This window comes from Leuresthes tenuis, unplaced genomic scaffold, assembly GCF_036924035.1.
Source record: "Leuresthes tenuis unplaced genomic scaffold, fLeuTen1.0.hap1 SCAF_5, whole genome shotgun sequence".
Classification (NCBI taxonomy): Eukaryota; Metazoa; Chordata; class Actinopteri; order Atheriniformes; family Atherinopsidae; genus Leuresthes; species Leuresthes tenuis.
Window position 1 is genome coordinate 17,624,847 of NW_027325359.1, and position 17,140 is coordinate 17,641,986.

The 17,140-nt window shown below is 41.1% G+C and overlaps 2 protein-coding genes across 2 annotated transcripts; both read right to left on the bottom strand.

The window, feature by feature from the left end:
- Nucleotides 1-1,459: 1,459 nt before the first annotated feature.
- On the bottom strand, nt 1,460-4,959 carry isg20 (interferon stimulated exonuclease gene). Its single transcript, XM_072386338.1, has 4 exons — nt 4,893-4,959; nt 3,400-4,071; nt 2,796-2,996; nt 1,460-2,604 (listed from the first exon to the last, which is right to left on the bottom strand). Exons 2-4 carry the CDS (start codon nt 4,039-4,041, stop codon nt 2,401-2,403), a joined length of 1,047 nt encoding a protein of 348 aa, XP_072242439.1. The 5' UTR covers nt 4,042-4,071; nt 4,893-4,959; the 3' UTR covers nt 1,460-2,400.
- A 1,903-nt stretch (nt 4,960-6,862) lies between these two features.
- pdia3 (protein disulfide isomerase family A, member 3) lies at nt 6,863-13,721 on the bottom strand. Its single transcript, XM_072386339.1, has 13 exons — nt 13,407-13,721; nt 12,402-12,480; nt 12,196-12,313; nt 11,958-12,065; nt 11,597-11,726; nt 11,347-11,463; nt 10,530-10,655; nt 10,110-10,289; nt 9,493-9,601; nt 8,116-8,244; nt 7,887-7,966; nt 7,566-7,623; nt 6,863-7,480 (listed from the first exon to the last, which is right to left on the bottom strand). The coding sequence occupies exons 1-13, from the start codon at nt 13,538-13,540 to the stop codon at nt 7,370-7,372; spliced, it is 1,479 nt and encodes a 492-aa protein (XP_072242440.1). The 5' UTR covers nt 13,541-13,721; the 3' UTR covers nt 6,863-7,369.
- Between the last annotated feature and the right edge of the window lie 3,419 nt (nt 13,722-17,140).

Genomic DNA, 17,140 nt, shown 5'->3' on the forward strand with positions numbered 1-17,140 from the left:
TTAACCTTAAGTAAAAAACATGCTTCCGTACACACACAATGGCACCGATCTAACTAAAATGCATGTTATGTTACCGGTTCCTTGAATGATTTTCACCCAACGACTGTACAATGCAGCCTGAAGCTTTCTGAACTTGCATCTGATCTTTTTTTTGTTGATGTCCTCGTCGAGCACGTTCCTCTTCATCCAACAGAGCGCAGCCTGAGCGCGCTCTCAGCCAGCTTTGTGAAGTTCATATTTGGAAGTTGCCCGTTTACCCCTTCTGACCCTGGATGTTCGAGCGTTATTGACGTACGTTTTCCCGCTGATGCAATGACAAAGAAGCAGGCAGCCTGCCAGTAATCTGCAAAATCGAGCCTGATCAGCTCAATAAAGCGATTTGGGGAACTAAATTAGATGGATTGGGCAAACAATGCATCGCTCTGTTCTCTGACTGTTGCCTGATCTGTGCCCTCAGCTTGTGTGTGTGTGTGTGTGTGTGTGTGTGTGTGTGTGTGTGTGTGTGTGTGTGTGTGTGTGTGTGTGTGTGTGTGTGTGTGTGTGTGTGTGTGTTTCAGTGAGAAAGTACTGAAACCCAAAATGCACAACAACAGCCGCAGCTTGTTGCTGTATTTACCTTAAAGCATCCTAATCTGCTGTCACACGTAGAACTTTGCACCGTGCACACCGATGTACAACAGCAGCATTAAACTGTGCGGCAATTCAGTACTTCAACAAAAGAAAACGGTTCTTTGTGTGACGTTTTAAAAAATAGATGTATACTAGGTCAGCGCAACCTTACAGAGGCGGATTTGGTAGCCCATTTGGACATGGTGCCATCAGATGAGGTCACATACTGATCCAGTATTTGTGACTAACTCTTACTCACAGGTTTGGACAATTCCCAAAACATTTCGCAGCACCGTTATAGCCGTGGCGTCACATTTAATGCTACTGCTGCTGACAATGCTGCTGTTATATCAGTGAATCAACTCGGATGCCCATGATTGGAGTTTTTAAGTTTTCAATAAGCTTGACCCTCCACGTGTTGCTCTGAAATCTGTAGGCAAGCTTCTGTGCTATCGAGGTATTCACAGATGAGTATGTCATGTGTTTTAATTTCCAGCTGACAAACTGTTCACTGTATAAAAAAAAAAAAAAAGTTTTCCAGAAAAGTCCCTCAGTAATTTCACTACATTTTCAGCTCTGTCCACCACAGACAGATTTCACTGGATTCTCTGTAGGTGTTATAATGCAAAGTTTAGCTGGCATCAACCTCAACCTCAGAGCTACTCATGAGTGTGATTAAAATCTTAAAGTTTATTAAAAACTATTTGATGTGTGTGTTTACATATCTTTTTATGTATAAATAATCTGTGCCTGTTAGCAGCTCAATGCAACTTTAACTCTATACTGATGGACATATAGCTATGGCTAACATATTGTATTTTGCACACACAAAAAAAAAATTCACATGATTCTTTTTTTATTTAGAAACTGAAGAGCAGCTTACATTCAGAGGTAGTGAAACACTGCGTCAAATCTGAACACACAACTGTCGTGACATTAGAAACATTTGAGGCCACATATGCAGGGAAGAGATTCCAACATTTCAAGAACTTTTGTCCCCCTCTTCTGGCAGTGAGTTAAAACACAAACTGTTGTTACATAGTTAGGTCTATCCTCTCTATTTACTCTTGGTTCAACAATGCAGGAATGTCATCAGAGACCAGATTTAAAAGTCTGGTGCACTGCCAAAGACAAGAGAGAGTTACATGGACCTGACAGGCTTAATCACAATTGTGTTTAAAGGCTTGGAATAATGGACCTTCATTAACATATAAAAAGTTCAACGCCGCAGAATCAAACGTTGCCCCAGTAATTTCTCAAATGTTTTTCGTTTCTAATACAGTGACTGTCTTAAAAGCAGCTGCTGCTTTAAGACATGCCTGTAGTTGTAATTTAAAAATGACAGCATCAAGGCCTATTGTATATGTTGGAATATTCCTCTTTAGAGTAATACTTAGTTACACAGACAGGGTTAGAGAACTGCAAACTCTGCAAATCATAAATCATTTAGCCCCCACTGTAACAGCACCAACTCGTCACTCCATAAACAATCAAGTTTGGAACATCGTAACTTGATCATGAATGCCACTGCAGACATATCTTTCATTACAGCAAAAAAAGATGCTGAAACAACTCTTGATAGCATTTAACATGGTTAACAGTAATAAGTTAAAGTGTTTTTATTCACACGTTGAATTTACTCCTACGCCCTTTCAGATCAGCTTTCTTCTTCTATCCAAAGTTTTTCCACTCACATTACTTATAAATATCTAACCCTGCTCTTATGTCTGTGCGTCATCATGCATTGAGGCCTTAAGGCATTTCCCCCGTAAACGGTCTTAAATATTTCCCTCATTGACCGTCTGCTATGACGTCATCAGGCCAGTACTCGTCCTGCATGTAGTGGTTTGACGAGGCAAAGCTCGGCTCGTGTGGATCGTCGTCGTCGTCTCTCAGCTTGCTCTGCACGTCCTGCTCCCACTCACCCTCCACCAGCTTGTAGAGATCTAGGGCAGCCTGAGCGTCCTCCACTGACGAGTGACCTCTCCTTCCAGCCTGGGCAGAGAAACATGCAAAACCTTAAGTCACTACTGTCAGAAAGCAGAGGAGGACAACAAAATAATTGGGGGGGGGAGGGACATATTGAATATTGTATCAGTTCTCAGACATGTTTCGTGAAAGTAGTCCATCGTTATTTTCACTTCCAAAAAGAGTCAAAGAGGTACAAACATGCCAATTACACTCACTTGTATTTTCCTGTTCAGCAGCTTACTGGCTAAGATTTTGAGGGAGAGGCAGCGTTCGCGAGGGAAACCCGCCAACCGGCTGAGGAGACGTGTTGTACTTGTGTCCCGGACCATGTGACCTGGATGGACCATGTCCAGCACCTCAAAGTCATTGTAGATGGAGTGGCCCACGACCACCTTGCCTTCAAGTATTCTGACGATCTGCAGGAGAGAAGCCGAGCAAGTGCAAAAGACAGGATATTATCCATCGGGCATCATGTAGGATATTTCTTCTGTTAAGCGCTAGATTTCTGTGTACGTGTGTTTATTGGGACCTCTAACAGAAGGTAGGCTCCAAACTCAGTGAGCTAAATATGCAGCCAAGTGACAACTTTTGTCCAGCAAAGCCATAGAAATTCATTTCTATTTCTTTACTTTGCCAACTAGTTTTACACCAACAGCAACCTGGAAACTAAGGAAGCAAATTTAATTTATGTTTCTGTTATGTCATCCAAGTTCAAGCATTTCTAATCATTGTTTAAACATGTCCAGTGACTGTAAAGAAGAATGAGATGGGACAAGATTATGACGAAACCAGACACCCAGCTGCTGAAGCAGGCCTCACCTCTTCTCTGGCCTGAACGAAGGGCGTGGCGTTGTGGAGATGATGCCTTTGGATGCCGCTCCAGCGAGTCCTGAAGTCGGTGACGGGCTGGCACGGTCTGATGTATTTATCATACAAGATGTTTCCGTGATAGTCCAGGATGCTGCAGCGGGCCAGCTCGCTGCAGCGTGCGCCGGGCCCCGTCCCCACCATTTCACAGTCCAACGCCACCACCAGGGTCGGGCTCGAGCCGAGGCACGGTGAGCTCCGACCGCTGGCTGGAGGACTGGCTTCAGAGCAGAAACCACTGTCCACCTCCCAGCTGTCTTTCAGGGCTGTCATTGAACTGTAGTGGTCAGGTAACGATGCAGAGGGTTCATGTTTCATTGCATCAACGCTTATGGAGTTTAAAGTGCTTTGATTTTGCAGCTCCGTATCATTCAATTTTGCCCTCTTTGTTGCTTTATTTGTATCCAGTGGGTCATGGGGGGTGTCTATTCTTCCCATCTTTTTGTTGAAGTTTGTATTATGATGGTGCCTCTTCCTGGCTCTTGCGTTCTCCATGGCAGTAATCAGCATAGCTTTCTTGCACAGATATCTGTAGTTCCCCAGAAGCCCCCGTGAGGAGGCTTTTTTATTCCTTTTCGACAGCTCTGCCATCATTAGGCATTGGAATTGGCCTTGTGATCATATCTGAGGAAACAAATCCAAAATGCAGAATACTTACTGTTAATATTCACACACTCACTTTGAAAGAAAAGGAAACGTTCTGCTTTTAGTCACCGAGATTGCTGCTAAACTTGCTTTTTAGCGCAATGCGAGGAAAAAAAAACTAAGCAAAACTACAGCTGGAACAACAGCACCTTTAATGGAAACAAACAAACACAATCCAAATAAATATGATGCAACTGATCAAATTAAGACTGAGACATAACTCTCACTTTATGGGGCAGGTGACCGACACCATGACAGTGCACCACAGGATCTTTGTGGCAAACCTCCGTTTAAAATCCCTCCAGTTTCATGTTTCATTGATCACTTTTTTTTTTTTACTTCTATCTGCTTTGTTTATACTAGCAATAGGCTCTAGTGGTAATTTAATATACAATATGCAAACAACTCATAGAAACGTCTGACTCTAAAGCCGGCATCATCTGAACAGGCCGTGGCTTTCAGTGAAGGCGACAGCAACGCGAATGACGAGCTGAACCTCCAGTCCTAAGTGACTCCAACGTTTACGGGGAAATAAAGTAAGTCGGTAATTTATATAACGCTTGATATTATTTGTAGCCAAAGTTTACTGTAAATGTTAAATATTTAAACAGTTTGGCACAACAAAGCGAAAAAAACACGCGACACGTTGCTAGCTTAAGAAAAACATGTTTAAAAAAAAAGGCAAAGCGTTGTGTCGCAGGTAAGAATATCTGACGAGATAATGTCAAAATATGTGCGTGTTAATATGGAATGACAACAACAAAGATTTCACATTAGAACACTACAAAAATTGGACATACCTTCAGCTGCACGTGTGGAAGCTGAACACGTCTGGGCAAATTCCCTCTAAACTACACCTGATTGGCTCCTTCTCTTCTTCGTTTAATTTTGGCTAGAGAACAGCAGAGTCGCCCCCTAAAGGTTGGTTGCGCTATTATGCAAAACAGTTGTTCCATCATCGAACATAAATATCTACATCATCGAAACTGTCATTTCTAAACAAACTTCAGCTTAAGGGTTCTTAGTTTGATGGAATCCTTCCCACTATTATCACGGATGTATCATCAAGTGCAGCAGATTTAGAAGTATCTTTAGAACCTGATTTGTATTTAGACAGCCTATGTCCAGTTGATCTCTCTGAGCTAACAACAGAAATAGTCTCTTCTAAACCATCAACTTGTACCTTAGACCCAGTGCCAACCAGACGGTTCAAGGAAGTTTTCCCCATAATTGACACTTCCATATTGGATTTGATCAATCTGTCTTTGTTGACAGGATATGTACCTCAAACTTTTAAGGTTGCTGTAATTAAACCTATACTTAAAAAACCTACTTATTGCGTGTTGGCTAATTATCGACATATGTACAATCTCCCTTTTTTTGTAGAAAATTCTTGAAAAAATAGTTGCAGCTCAACTTTATGATCGTTTACATAGAAATAATCTGTCTGAGGAGTTTCAGTCAGGATTCAGAGTGCATCATAGCACAGAAACAGCACTGGTGAAAGTTACCAATGATCCCCTCTTAGCCTCTGATAGCGGACTTGTGTCTGTGCTTGTCCTGTTGGATCTCAGTGCTGCATTTGATATGATCAATCACAGCATTTTGTTACAGAGACTTGAACATGTTATTGGAATTAAAGGAACTGCATTGGGCTGGTTTAAGTCATATTTATCTGATAGATTCCAGTTTGTTCTTGTAAATGAAGAATCTTCCTCACACACAGAGTAAGTCATGGAGTTCCTCAGGGTTCTGTGCTTGGACTGATTATTTTTACTTCATACATGCTTCCACTGGACTACTGTAATTCTTTATTATTGGACTATCCCACATATTCTTATTCTTATCACATAATCATATTTTCCCAACAGAGCAATTCGCTCCCAGTTTCTAAAAGTAGAATGGGAGGCAGAGCCTTCAGTTATCGGAAATTACGTTCTGAGCGGACCAATCACGGCCCTTACCGCTTATTGTGGTTCTTAACGTTTCCCTGTTCCAACAGGTATCTCTTGAATGGTGTTGCGGTGTTTTTCCCCCCTCTTTTCTGTCTTTTCAAACCCCAGCTGGTTGAGGCGGATGACCACCCTTCCTGAGTCTGGTTCTGCCAGAAGTTTCTTCCTGTTAAAAGGGAGTTGTTTCTCTCCACAGTCACCACAAGCACGCTCAGGGTGGGAGATTGGACTGAAGACAAGTTTCGGTGCAATCTGTTGGTTTCCTTAGCTAGGATATTGTTTTTGAATTGGCTCTATATATGAATGAATTGGATTGTTTTGAAATTAATTAATTGGAATTTCATTGGACTATATAATTTAAGTGTCTTGTGATGACATTTGTTGTAATTTGGTGCTATATAAATAAAACTGAAACACACTCAAAATCTTCCGCCCCATATCTGAAATGACATCAGTCTGACATAATTAATTTGATGCATTTCATACTGTATGAAGTTAACCATTTTTGTCCATTGTTATGGGAACAATTTGCTCAGTTTAAGCATTTTTGAAGTTAAAAAAAAATTCAAAAAAATTACGACAATTATTCATCTGTTCAAGCCTCTAATGTTAAGATTTTCTGTTTCACGGCGGAATTAATGGAACATTGGATTTTAAACTTAGCTGGAGTCCAGACATCACATGATGGTCTCTAGGAAAATTGGAGTTGTTTTTTTATCCTCTTCTCTTTTATGAGTCCCTGCCCCACTCAATGAGAAAAAAAAAAAAAAAAACATTTTACCTGCCATGAAAGAATAAAACAAATCAGATCAATCAGGTCATTTTGGTTTTGTGGGCCTTTTTATTTTCACAATCCTTCCAAATGTACAAAAACAAAGACCAGTTACAAAACAAGAAAAAAAAAAAAAAAAAACGGAAAAAAACAAAAAAAAAAAAAAAAAACATTTGCCCCTGTGATGACAAAAACAAAACAAAAATAAATTGACAGATGACCGGAAACTGGTGTCAAACCAAAGTGCATCAGTCTGAGGTGTAGTAGACAGACCGGAGGAAATAGAAATCTCAATTTTTCAAAAGTTGTCCCCTCTTCCCTAAAAATTTGTATTTAAACATCGGGCAGACCCTGGCCACCACCTCTCCACAGTATTCCCAGAGCAGCGGAGGACCTAAGGGAAGGCCGCGTCTTTTAGACTTCGGCTTCAGAGCATTCTGTAGTTCACTAAGCGTGGAATATAATTTAGTTCTTCCTCTTTCCCAATCCTCCTCCTCCTCCTGTTGGTATGGGGGAGGTGTCGAGTTCCTGTTTGGAGCTTTTATAGCTCCATCTACAAATCCTCCTTCTTCTTCTTCTTCTTCTTGGACTCCTCCTGCATCACCAACGAGTTGGAGGCTTCCCTCTTCAGGTAAGAGATGAAGTCGCTCACCTCACGACCTCCCTGCAATGAAAACCGCAGGACGGGGTCATCAGCAGAGTGCGGACATAGGGTCAGTCTGGTGGTGTCAACAAGAGCCGAAACTCACCTCATATTTCTTTGGGCTCATCTTACGTCCAGCTGGAGAAAAGTAGATTGTGGGGAAACTGGAAAGGCAAAGGTTGAGGACAGGAAAGAATTTACCTCAGTGGAGGGTCATGTTGTACTGTCAGACAATCTTTATCAAATGACGGTAAAAAGGCTAAAAATTACCCCTTAAAATGAAAAAACAAACATCTTTCCATCAATGCATCAAAACGTAACCTTCAGACTGTTGTGCCGAGGCATAAATTTAGGTTCAACTGCAAAATGTGTCTTCATTTTGACACCAGAGACCTTAGCAACAACCATTCTGTGATTCATGACTCACCCGCTGACTTCATACGGAGATGGCACATCATTGGCTGTGGCATCCATCTTGGCAATAACAACATTGGGATCATCAGCCAGCTGTTGAGGCAGGAAACAACCCGTTTCAGCGCAAGAAGGTTGATTTAAAAAAGCCAACCTTTGTGCAAGGTAATAAAATGACGCTGCGATTCAGGAGAGTTCCTCATTTGGGGAGATTCTGAACAGCCCGTCGGGATTTCTGTCCCTACCTTCTCCCCCAGCTCGTTGTATTTGGGCTCCAGGCTCTTGCAGTGTCCACACCAAGGTGCGTAGAATTCAATCAGCACGTCTTTGCTGTCGTCGTTGACGATGGAGTCGAAGTTCTCAGCCACCAGAACCTGAAGACGTACCAGACATGTTACGGTCTCACCACTTAAATCCCATTAACCAGAAATGCCACCAAGAACAGGACCACAGCAGCGTTGCGTTTGTTCCGGACCACCCTGGCAGCATTTCAGAAGCAGAGCATTTTGTTTGCCCGACTAAGAGTATTCAGTTGATCCAAACCTCATGTTGTGGAAATGGTTGTGTTGTTGTTACTAAGTCAGCACAACTCTACTGAATGAAACTACTGTAAAAAGAACAAAATCTCACTTTAGCTAAGAGGCAAAATGGGTTGAGAACAGGGCAGCTTAATTTTAGTTAAAGTTCCTTTTTGTTTTGTTTTTTTTAAACCTGAACCTTATTTCTGGCATAAAATACATTCATCTACTCACCAATAACAGCTTAGTGAAAGTCTCGAGATGCGCGTATATCCATATAACGGGAGTGAATGGGGCATGAGCTAACAGTGCAATAGTACGCATTCATTCATTAATTCATCTGAAAGTATTGGTGAAATAAAGACAGATAATGCCTTATTTAGAGGCTGTATTGTCTAGGCCCTGTTCACTCCAGAAATAAGGTCTAGGTTTAAAAAAAACAAACACGAACTTCCCCTTTAAATATAGCACAATTATTCTGCAAATCCTGGAACCATAATCAAACCAAAACATTGCTTCTAAACTCTGGAGACATCATTTAACACTGAATTACCTCAAACTTTAAATCATACTGGAAAAGAAAACCTAAACGAAAAGGATCGATGACCAACTCACAAGCCACATAAAGCAGAGACCACTTGGCGATCCAGAGACTACGGGAAGAGCGCAATGCTTAAAAGGAGAGCAAATGCTACAAACCCCTCTCTGGGTTTATCAATAGAAAATCCTTTAACAACTTGTACTCCCTCCATGCAGATGTTGTGAAGCAAAATCTCAGCGAGTCACTGTGGTCGAGCTGAGCTTAAAGTGGCGAAGCCTGGCAGGGAGGGAGTTAGAGCCCTTAGAGAGGGGCGAGTGTGCATCGCTGTGTCGGAAAGAGCTGCTTGAAGCACTCAATAAATCACCCACGTCTATTTACACAAAGTGTTAAACAAACTGAAGCCACTGAGCTCCACAAAGGGAGGAAGTGGGAACAAATAAAGAACAATTTGTGCACAAGTTGTTGTGCTCGTGTCCTCAATTCTTAAAAATAATAAGAAAAAAAACCACAACAACAACAAGTAGTCTTAACCAGGTTTATGAAGGAATTGAGATTCATCTCACCTTAACAGGTCCATCGTTGTTCTCTGGGATGGGTTCTGATTTGAGGTAGCGCTTCAATTTGCCATCAAAGTAGTTCTGCAGGAAACGCTCCAGAGCTTTTCCATCTCGACTGTTGGGAGAACACGAGATAAAAGTCAGCTGGGCTGCACAGCAAAACAGGTTTATGTCTTACTTGGAGACGATCAAGACTCTAATCATTAGACTCTAATCATCTAATGTCTAAGCTGTACAATATGACCACTTCTTGTAGATTAGTTTTCTTTCATCTTTTTGCACCCCCCAAGATTCGCAAACATGAAAGCATGACAAAACTGTTACCACCGACGACCACTTACAGAATATTTAAGCACTTTCCTGCAGTGGGTTGACAAAACCAGTGAACTTCATGCGTTTAAACTTTAAACTACCCCAAATATGCATTAGACCAACACTTCCTTCCCAGGTGAAGTGGCGTTTACCTCGTTACACAATGGCACCTCCCATATAAAGCAACCAGCTTTCTTTCACAGTCAGCTGAATTGGGAGGGTGTTGTTCTTAATGACTTATTATCTGTATGTTGCGAGCCAAGAGTTTTGGTGCTTGAAGTGCAACTTTGTGTCCACTGGTCTTAACTTACGAGAACTCCTCAGTCATGGCGTATTTGTCTCCCTTGGCGGTGCGGATGGCCACCACAGGCAGTTCTCCTGAGCTGTCAAGGCCGAACTCGGACACCTCATGGCTGAACGTGTTCTTGTTGGCCACAGCAAAGTTCAGCTTCTTTCCCTGTTCCAGGAAGCTTGTTGCCACCTTCATCACCCTGAAAGATGTTCATTTGATTCATTCAGTCAAAAACGAAGACAATACCATGAGAAAGCAGGTGTTGCCTTCACACAGTTTCTTAGAGTGTGGTTCACAGCTCCACACAAGAAAAAAAAAAAAAAAAAAAAGTGCTGCACAGCAACTGATGAGATTTGAGATAAACACTAGAAGAGTCAATAGTTACAGCCTAATGCTGAGCAAAGTGCAGTCCCCAGGGAAGGCTTTAAGAAACACCAACCTGTTTCTCCAGTAGTTGGACCCTTTGGGGTTTTTGTCGTAGTCAACATCGTAATAAGCCACCAGCAGGTCTTTCCCCCTCAACTGGTCTTTGTTGTCGTCTGTCATGTGGGGACAGATTCCAAAGCTGAGTTGGAGATAAAAGGAACACTGAATCAGATTACAAAGAAACACTCAAGCGTCTGATCACTACACTCGGATGTATTCGTACAAGCAAAACGGTTATCTTCGACTATGAGGATAACGGTATACAGAAGGCTCCTCTTGTCATATTACAGTTGGTGGGAAGCACTGCTAAACCACAAGCAGTCTACAGTTTTCTCCATGGTATTACTTAGGTGGAGTTACACACATTCTTTAAGGTCTCATCTGCACAGAATTTGTTTTTATTGCCTGATCTCTTGGGTTATCTAATGGCCTCTTCCTGACATCCAGTACCTTATTTACTCCCCACCCACTTCATAATGACAAGAAATTATCTAGTTAGCTTCAAAATGCAGTTACACAAGTTTATTATTTAATATTTTTCTTCAGCAGGACCAAATACAAAACATTAGCCCACTTGGCTGTTCCCCTTACCATGTTAACTGGATATGGAAAGACTGTTTGCAGAGAGGACACTTAAAATGTCCTGTTGGCACTGAGCCATGTGTGCAAATATACACCATTACAGTGCGTGAGAGAGACAGAGAGTCTTACCACTGCCAAGAACATCATTCATACAGATATACAGTGCCCAGAAATAAAATCAACTATTGTTTCTGCCGTCTAATTAGTGCACAACTATGCACACTGAGGACAGGATTTGGAACACTCACATGTTGTCTTGGATGAAGCCCTTGATTTTGTTGTGGGTGAATTTATCTTCGCTAAATTTCACTGAGCTGTCTTCGAACTTGTTGTTGAGACGTGGTGGGCGGAACAGGATGACTCCCCTGCAAAAAAAAAATATATATATATATATATATATAAAAACATATCACCGCAATCTTGCTGCACAACAGCAGCTACACTGATGACATCATGCAGCTGTTAGTTATAGACTATTCAAGACAGAGATCTACTCACTCTCCATCAACGTCGTGTTTCTTCAGAAGGGCCTCAGAGTTGGTGTGGGCAAAGCGATAGTTGTCCCTCAAGGTGCTGGCTGCCTTCAGGAATGCAGCCTGTGCTGTGCTCTTGTCATCAGCAAAGAACCCTGGAAAAGACATTCAGATAAGGGTTCAGTTCTCACCAACTCTGCTCACAAAGAACTACATCCCAGAAGTGTTTCTGTGACTGTGACTGTCAAGTGCGATTATATTTTGCGGTAAATTTTCGCCCTTCAACTGTGACCAGATTTTATTTACAATCACCAACATTAATAGCTCGGAAACAATGAAACCGACTGCCGGAGGAGGCATTCACCGAAATGAGGAAGTTTACTCACCAATAACACTTGCATCTTGATCTGAAAGAAACTTTTCCAAGTCTGCATCAGCTTTGAGCTCCACAGAAGCTGGGCCAGCCTGCTTCTTCAGAAAACTGACAATCCCATCTTCACAGACCAACAACAACAAAAAAATAAAGTTAGAGGGGTTACAGAATCATAAGGATCCCCATACAGTCCAAGAAATATGTGAAATTATCTTTGTGAAGATTCACGATATCTGACAGGAATCGAATACCTGCAGTTCTGGGACCATCATATGGACCTGAATCCTCTCCGTCCCTGAAGATCTTCAGGGTTGGGTAGCCACTGACTCCATATTTGCTGCATGTGTTACTGTTGGCTGTGCAGTCAACCTAAGAGAAAGAGAAATAATTTACTTTCTAAAGTGCTACAGGTCAGAGTGCAAAAAACATCACCAAAGTAGAGTATATTATGCAATACCTTGGCTATTGGGACAATGCCTTTCAGGCGTGTGGCTGCTGCCTCGTACTCAGGTGCTAGCCGTTTACAATGACCACACCTAAAGGATAACGGATATGGATCAGTCAAACAGCAGAGAAAGTTACACATCAGGATGAAGCTCGTGAAGAGCCTCCGGGGAGATCTACTAACTTTACTGCATGGAATCTGATACCTTTGATGTCATTCAATACATGAAAAGTTTAACGAATAAGAAAGAGAGAAATTCACTGGACTAAAAATAAGTCAAATTTAACTAACTAAATAAATACATTACTCTATGCCGATCTAATCACAGTTAATCAACAAACTCCTCTGATTAACTAAAATCTGCAAATATTTGAAATCCCACCAGGAAAAAAAAAGTTAAAAAATTTGTCTTAAGTGTTTAACTTTTAGGCTCTACAAGTTTAAATTTTATATACGGAATTCAAGTTTGGTAGCGCGTCACACTTCTTTTGAACCAATCAGAGTTGGACACCAAAACTTCACTAACCAATCGGATGATTACAACAATGAAAGGACACACCCCCTAACTTCCTCATAGCCTCATTCGCAGGTAGCTTTCGCAGAAAACGATATTGACATTTAATACACACCTTGTAATTGAAATAGTTTTAATCTTTAAACATACATGTACAATTAAACCATCACAGTTTTTGAAACACCGGTTCTGATGCGAATACAACAAGTTAGCTTTCGTCTTTCTGCCTCTAACGAACATGCTAACATTTGGTCCAAAGCCAATAAGATGGAAAATTACACTATAAACTTTGTTCATGTTAACGACAAACAGAAATATGAATTGTACAAAATACATAGTGGTGTTGCTGTTTTTTTCTTAAACTGGGATACATTCACAGCATAACCATTTCTGCAAGCGAGCGTCACTCCGCCAAGAAGCAAGTAAGCTAGCGATAGCGTTTTCTACGTTTGCTAACAAATGCCACTGCTCAGAGACTGTGAAGAAAACATGAAGTCACTCACCAAGGCGCAAAAAATTCCAAAAGAATGAGTTCATGGTCACCGATCCTGCTTTCAAAATCGTCATCCGTGAACTCAAGCACATCACTGGCCAGAGTAAACCCGGCGACAGCGGCCAAAAAGATCAATCTCAACATCGCATACACTGCACTTGCTACAAGTCTCTTTACTTTTGTTTAAAAAAAAAAGCGTGAATTGCAAATGGGGTCCCTAGCTGACCCTTCTTCAGCTCTTCAGCGACGTCAACGCCAAAACTGCAAGATAGCCGAATAGGGCCGACGCGGACGAGACGATAGAGAAAGAGAAAGAGATGGAGGCGTTGAAGACGTTCACAAGCAGAGGGACCTCTCCTAACCACAGTGTGGCATCCTGCCATTGGCCCGTTCACAGTGTCACTCTGCCTTAATTAACCAATGAAAAGTAAGCAAATAAAATCTTCGACGTTTACCAACCAATCACAACTCGGGAAAATCAAAACCCCTCTCTCACACGCGGAAGTGGTTATGTTAATAGTTTCTGGAGCTCTTATTCATGAAGCGCTAACAACTCAGAATGTTTAACGGACAGATATGAATAAATTTTCTTTATTTGTCAGACAAATACACCTGCTGAGCCCAGATATCAACAAAGCACTAAACTATCACGAATATTGCAACTATTCATTTTAATACAAAGCCAGTTCTAATATGTCCATGGTAATCACCCGATCTACAACACGATGTAACACTGAGAAAAGCAGCGGCCTTTTACAAAAATAATGGGACAAAGGGTTATTATTTTTGTTATAGAAAAACATTTTTTAAATCAAATTGATTATAGAATGACATTTTCTACAAGGAGTAATATACATCCGTTATTAAAACAGGGTAATTATGTTCACAGCAGAGAAACTGGAAGAAGACTTGCAGGAAAGATGACTGAATTAACTGATTGTCTTACAGCTGCAGATTAATTTCCTGCTGAGCCATTGATCAACCAGTTACACTCAAATCCCCGTAGTTCTTATCCTGAAAGCCATCTCTGGTCAAATATAGCTTACCATAGTTAAATTAACTTCAGACAGATTGCCAGCACTGTTAACCATATTCATCAGCCCATACTGTATGTTGTAATGAGTCGATGCTCTAGTGTTCCAAAACTAAGTCCCGCCTTAGCTCAGATGTTTGAGGAAAGGTCAAGCACATTGATCACCATGCTGATATGCAGGTCTGTGCAGTCGTTGTGCCATGCTGTTGTGGAAAAATCAAAAGTCACCAGAATTTAGTGTTCCAGAGTCATTGGTGATAATATCAACCCTTTCTTAGTCATTATCCCAGTTTGTTTTCCATTTGTTCCAGTGTTCTGTGCTTGCTTAGGCCCAGAGCTTTGAATGTGTGCACGAGTGTGATCAGATGACAACTCTGACTGATATCGACATTTATCCCCTTTACTTGATTATTTGACAGTCAGTCAAGGACTGCAACACTGTCTTAATCATGAGGAGAATTATACAATGAATTATAAGTCCATGTTCCACACTCAAACAAGCACAGTCTATAACTGTCATTAGGGCTGCATTTGTTATCTCGAGAAAGCCAGCAAGTGTTTTAATATTGTGAGAAAATACATGAAGTATATACATGACATATACATGACATGACAAGTATATACATGACACCAAGATCAGTTTATCATGAGGACTACAGAAAGACCATTATTATATTTGTTTACAATGTGCTCAAATGATGTGTGCTCTTATCAGTAAACTGAATCTGGCTGAACCAACAGGTATCTAGGCAAATAATCCGGTTGTCATTCCTTGTTATTTCACATCATGTGTGCAGTATTAGAAAGTATTTATTGAGGCAGCATATTTTTACTTAGCATATTTTATTTTTACTTACGTCTTACTTACGAGGACAGAGAAGCAAATTCAGGTCTCGTGATCTGAGACACAGTTACTTGCTGTGTGTGGAAAGCAACTGAGAAATGGCCTGTTTCCCTTTGGCTCTCTATAGCTGCAGGTGCATCACACAGCCAGTAGATAGAGCTCTCCGATAAGACAGATCCTCTCACAGACTGAAGTGTAAGTGTCATATTACTATTTATTTTAGATATACTCAGATACTGCTCTAATCCATACTACTACATGCTACTCAGGACTTCTTCTTGAAAAGAAAGCAACATCTCAACAGTGTCTTTGATCAGATATTTGGAAAGATTTGTGTTTCTCCTCTGCACACTGCAGTGGAAATGCACAGCGTACTTTGGTACCGCTGCTATTTGAATAAGTTACGAGTTAGATCATGTTACTAGATGTAAAATGTAATTTTTGTTTTTTTCATAAAACAAAAAAAAAATAATAATCAAACCTTTACAGAGCAGCATTCTTTGTTCGGTTGCAGAAAGGGATCGTTGATATGATTTCAATATAGATATAAGCAAGTTTCTGTCATGACACATAAGATAGATAAGATGGAAGAAAAGATGGAGAGGAGATGAAATGCATAAAAAAAATTAAATAAAAAATGATCCATTGATATTAAGGAGTTTCAGTAGAAAAAAAAACTTTCCTTCTTCAAAATAAAATTCAGCACATAAAATTTTAACAGAAAAAGACAGATCTCAGTTGGGGCCTTGCTGTGTTGGGCACCTCCCACCATCCAAAATCTTGCATGCAAGGTTAAATGATGATTCTAAACTGATCCTTTGGGTGAGTGTGAGCCAGCATAGCTGTTTGTCTTGTTTCTATCTGTTTACCCCGTGATGGACTGGCAATCCATACAGGGTGTTCCCTGCCTCTCACCCAATGGCAGCTGGGATAGGCTCCAGCCCCCTCACAACCCTGAACTGGATTAAGTGGGTGTAGAAAATGGATGGATGGATGTAACGGACATTTAACCAAAACTAATGTATGTTTTTTAAACCATTCCTATAAACTGAAGATGTTAAAATGAAACTTGTTGGCTGCAATGAGCGAGTCTGTGTTTGATATGCAGAATTTCATGGAGGGAACACTTCTCTAATTGTGAACTTCTCATGCTTTGGGCTTGCATCTTTTCTCCACAACACAACCACGGGGGTGGGGAACATTTTATCATTGGAGGGAAGATCAGAGGATGCCTTCCACAGAAGGACGATGACCCTTAAAAAAAGTTGTAAATCCTCAATGGGAAATGGTTCCTCTTCGGTCTCCTGTGGTTCTTTAGCTCCTCCCATCCAACATATTTACCCCAGCTTACCGGTCGGTCATTCTCTGCAGGCGGTTCTGCCTCTCGCTGTGGTAATGACGTTATGGCTCTTGTGCTCAGTTTGATAGTTATTCATCATGTCTTGGGCACTTCTTTGCTCTGCAGTGTTTCGGTTCACTCAAAAAATGTGTCTTTTGGAAACCGCGTATGTTTTATTCCATTCGCAATGCACAGTAAGAAATATGTGACCTTCTTGCATGCTACTGTATACATAAAACAGCTTTTTGTTTCTTCAACAGACCTACAATACCTCAGAAGGCTCCCTCATCTCTGCGGCTCACGGGTGACAGACCCACTGATGATTGGCTATTCCTTTACACCCACGCTGCCTTCCTTTCAGACCTGCTGCTGTTTACTGTTAACTGTCTGCTGAGATGGGAACAACAGAATCGGACAGATAAGAGTTAGGAGCACCCACTTGAGTTTTATTCGAGTGGAGAAGAAGAGTCGAGCATCAAAGTCAGCACAAGTTTGGTGAAAATGTGTTTGTGTGAGTAAAGAGGGGTG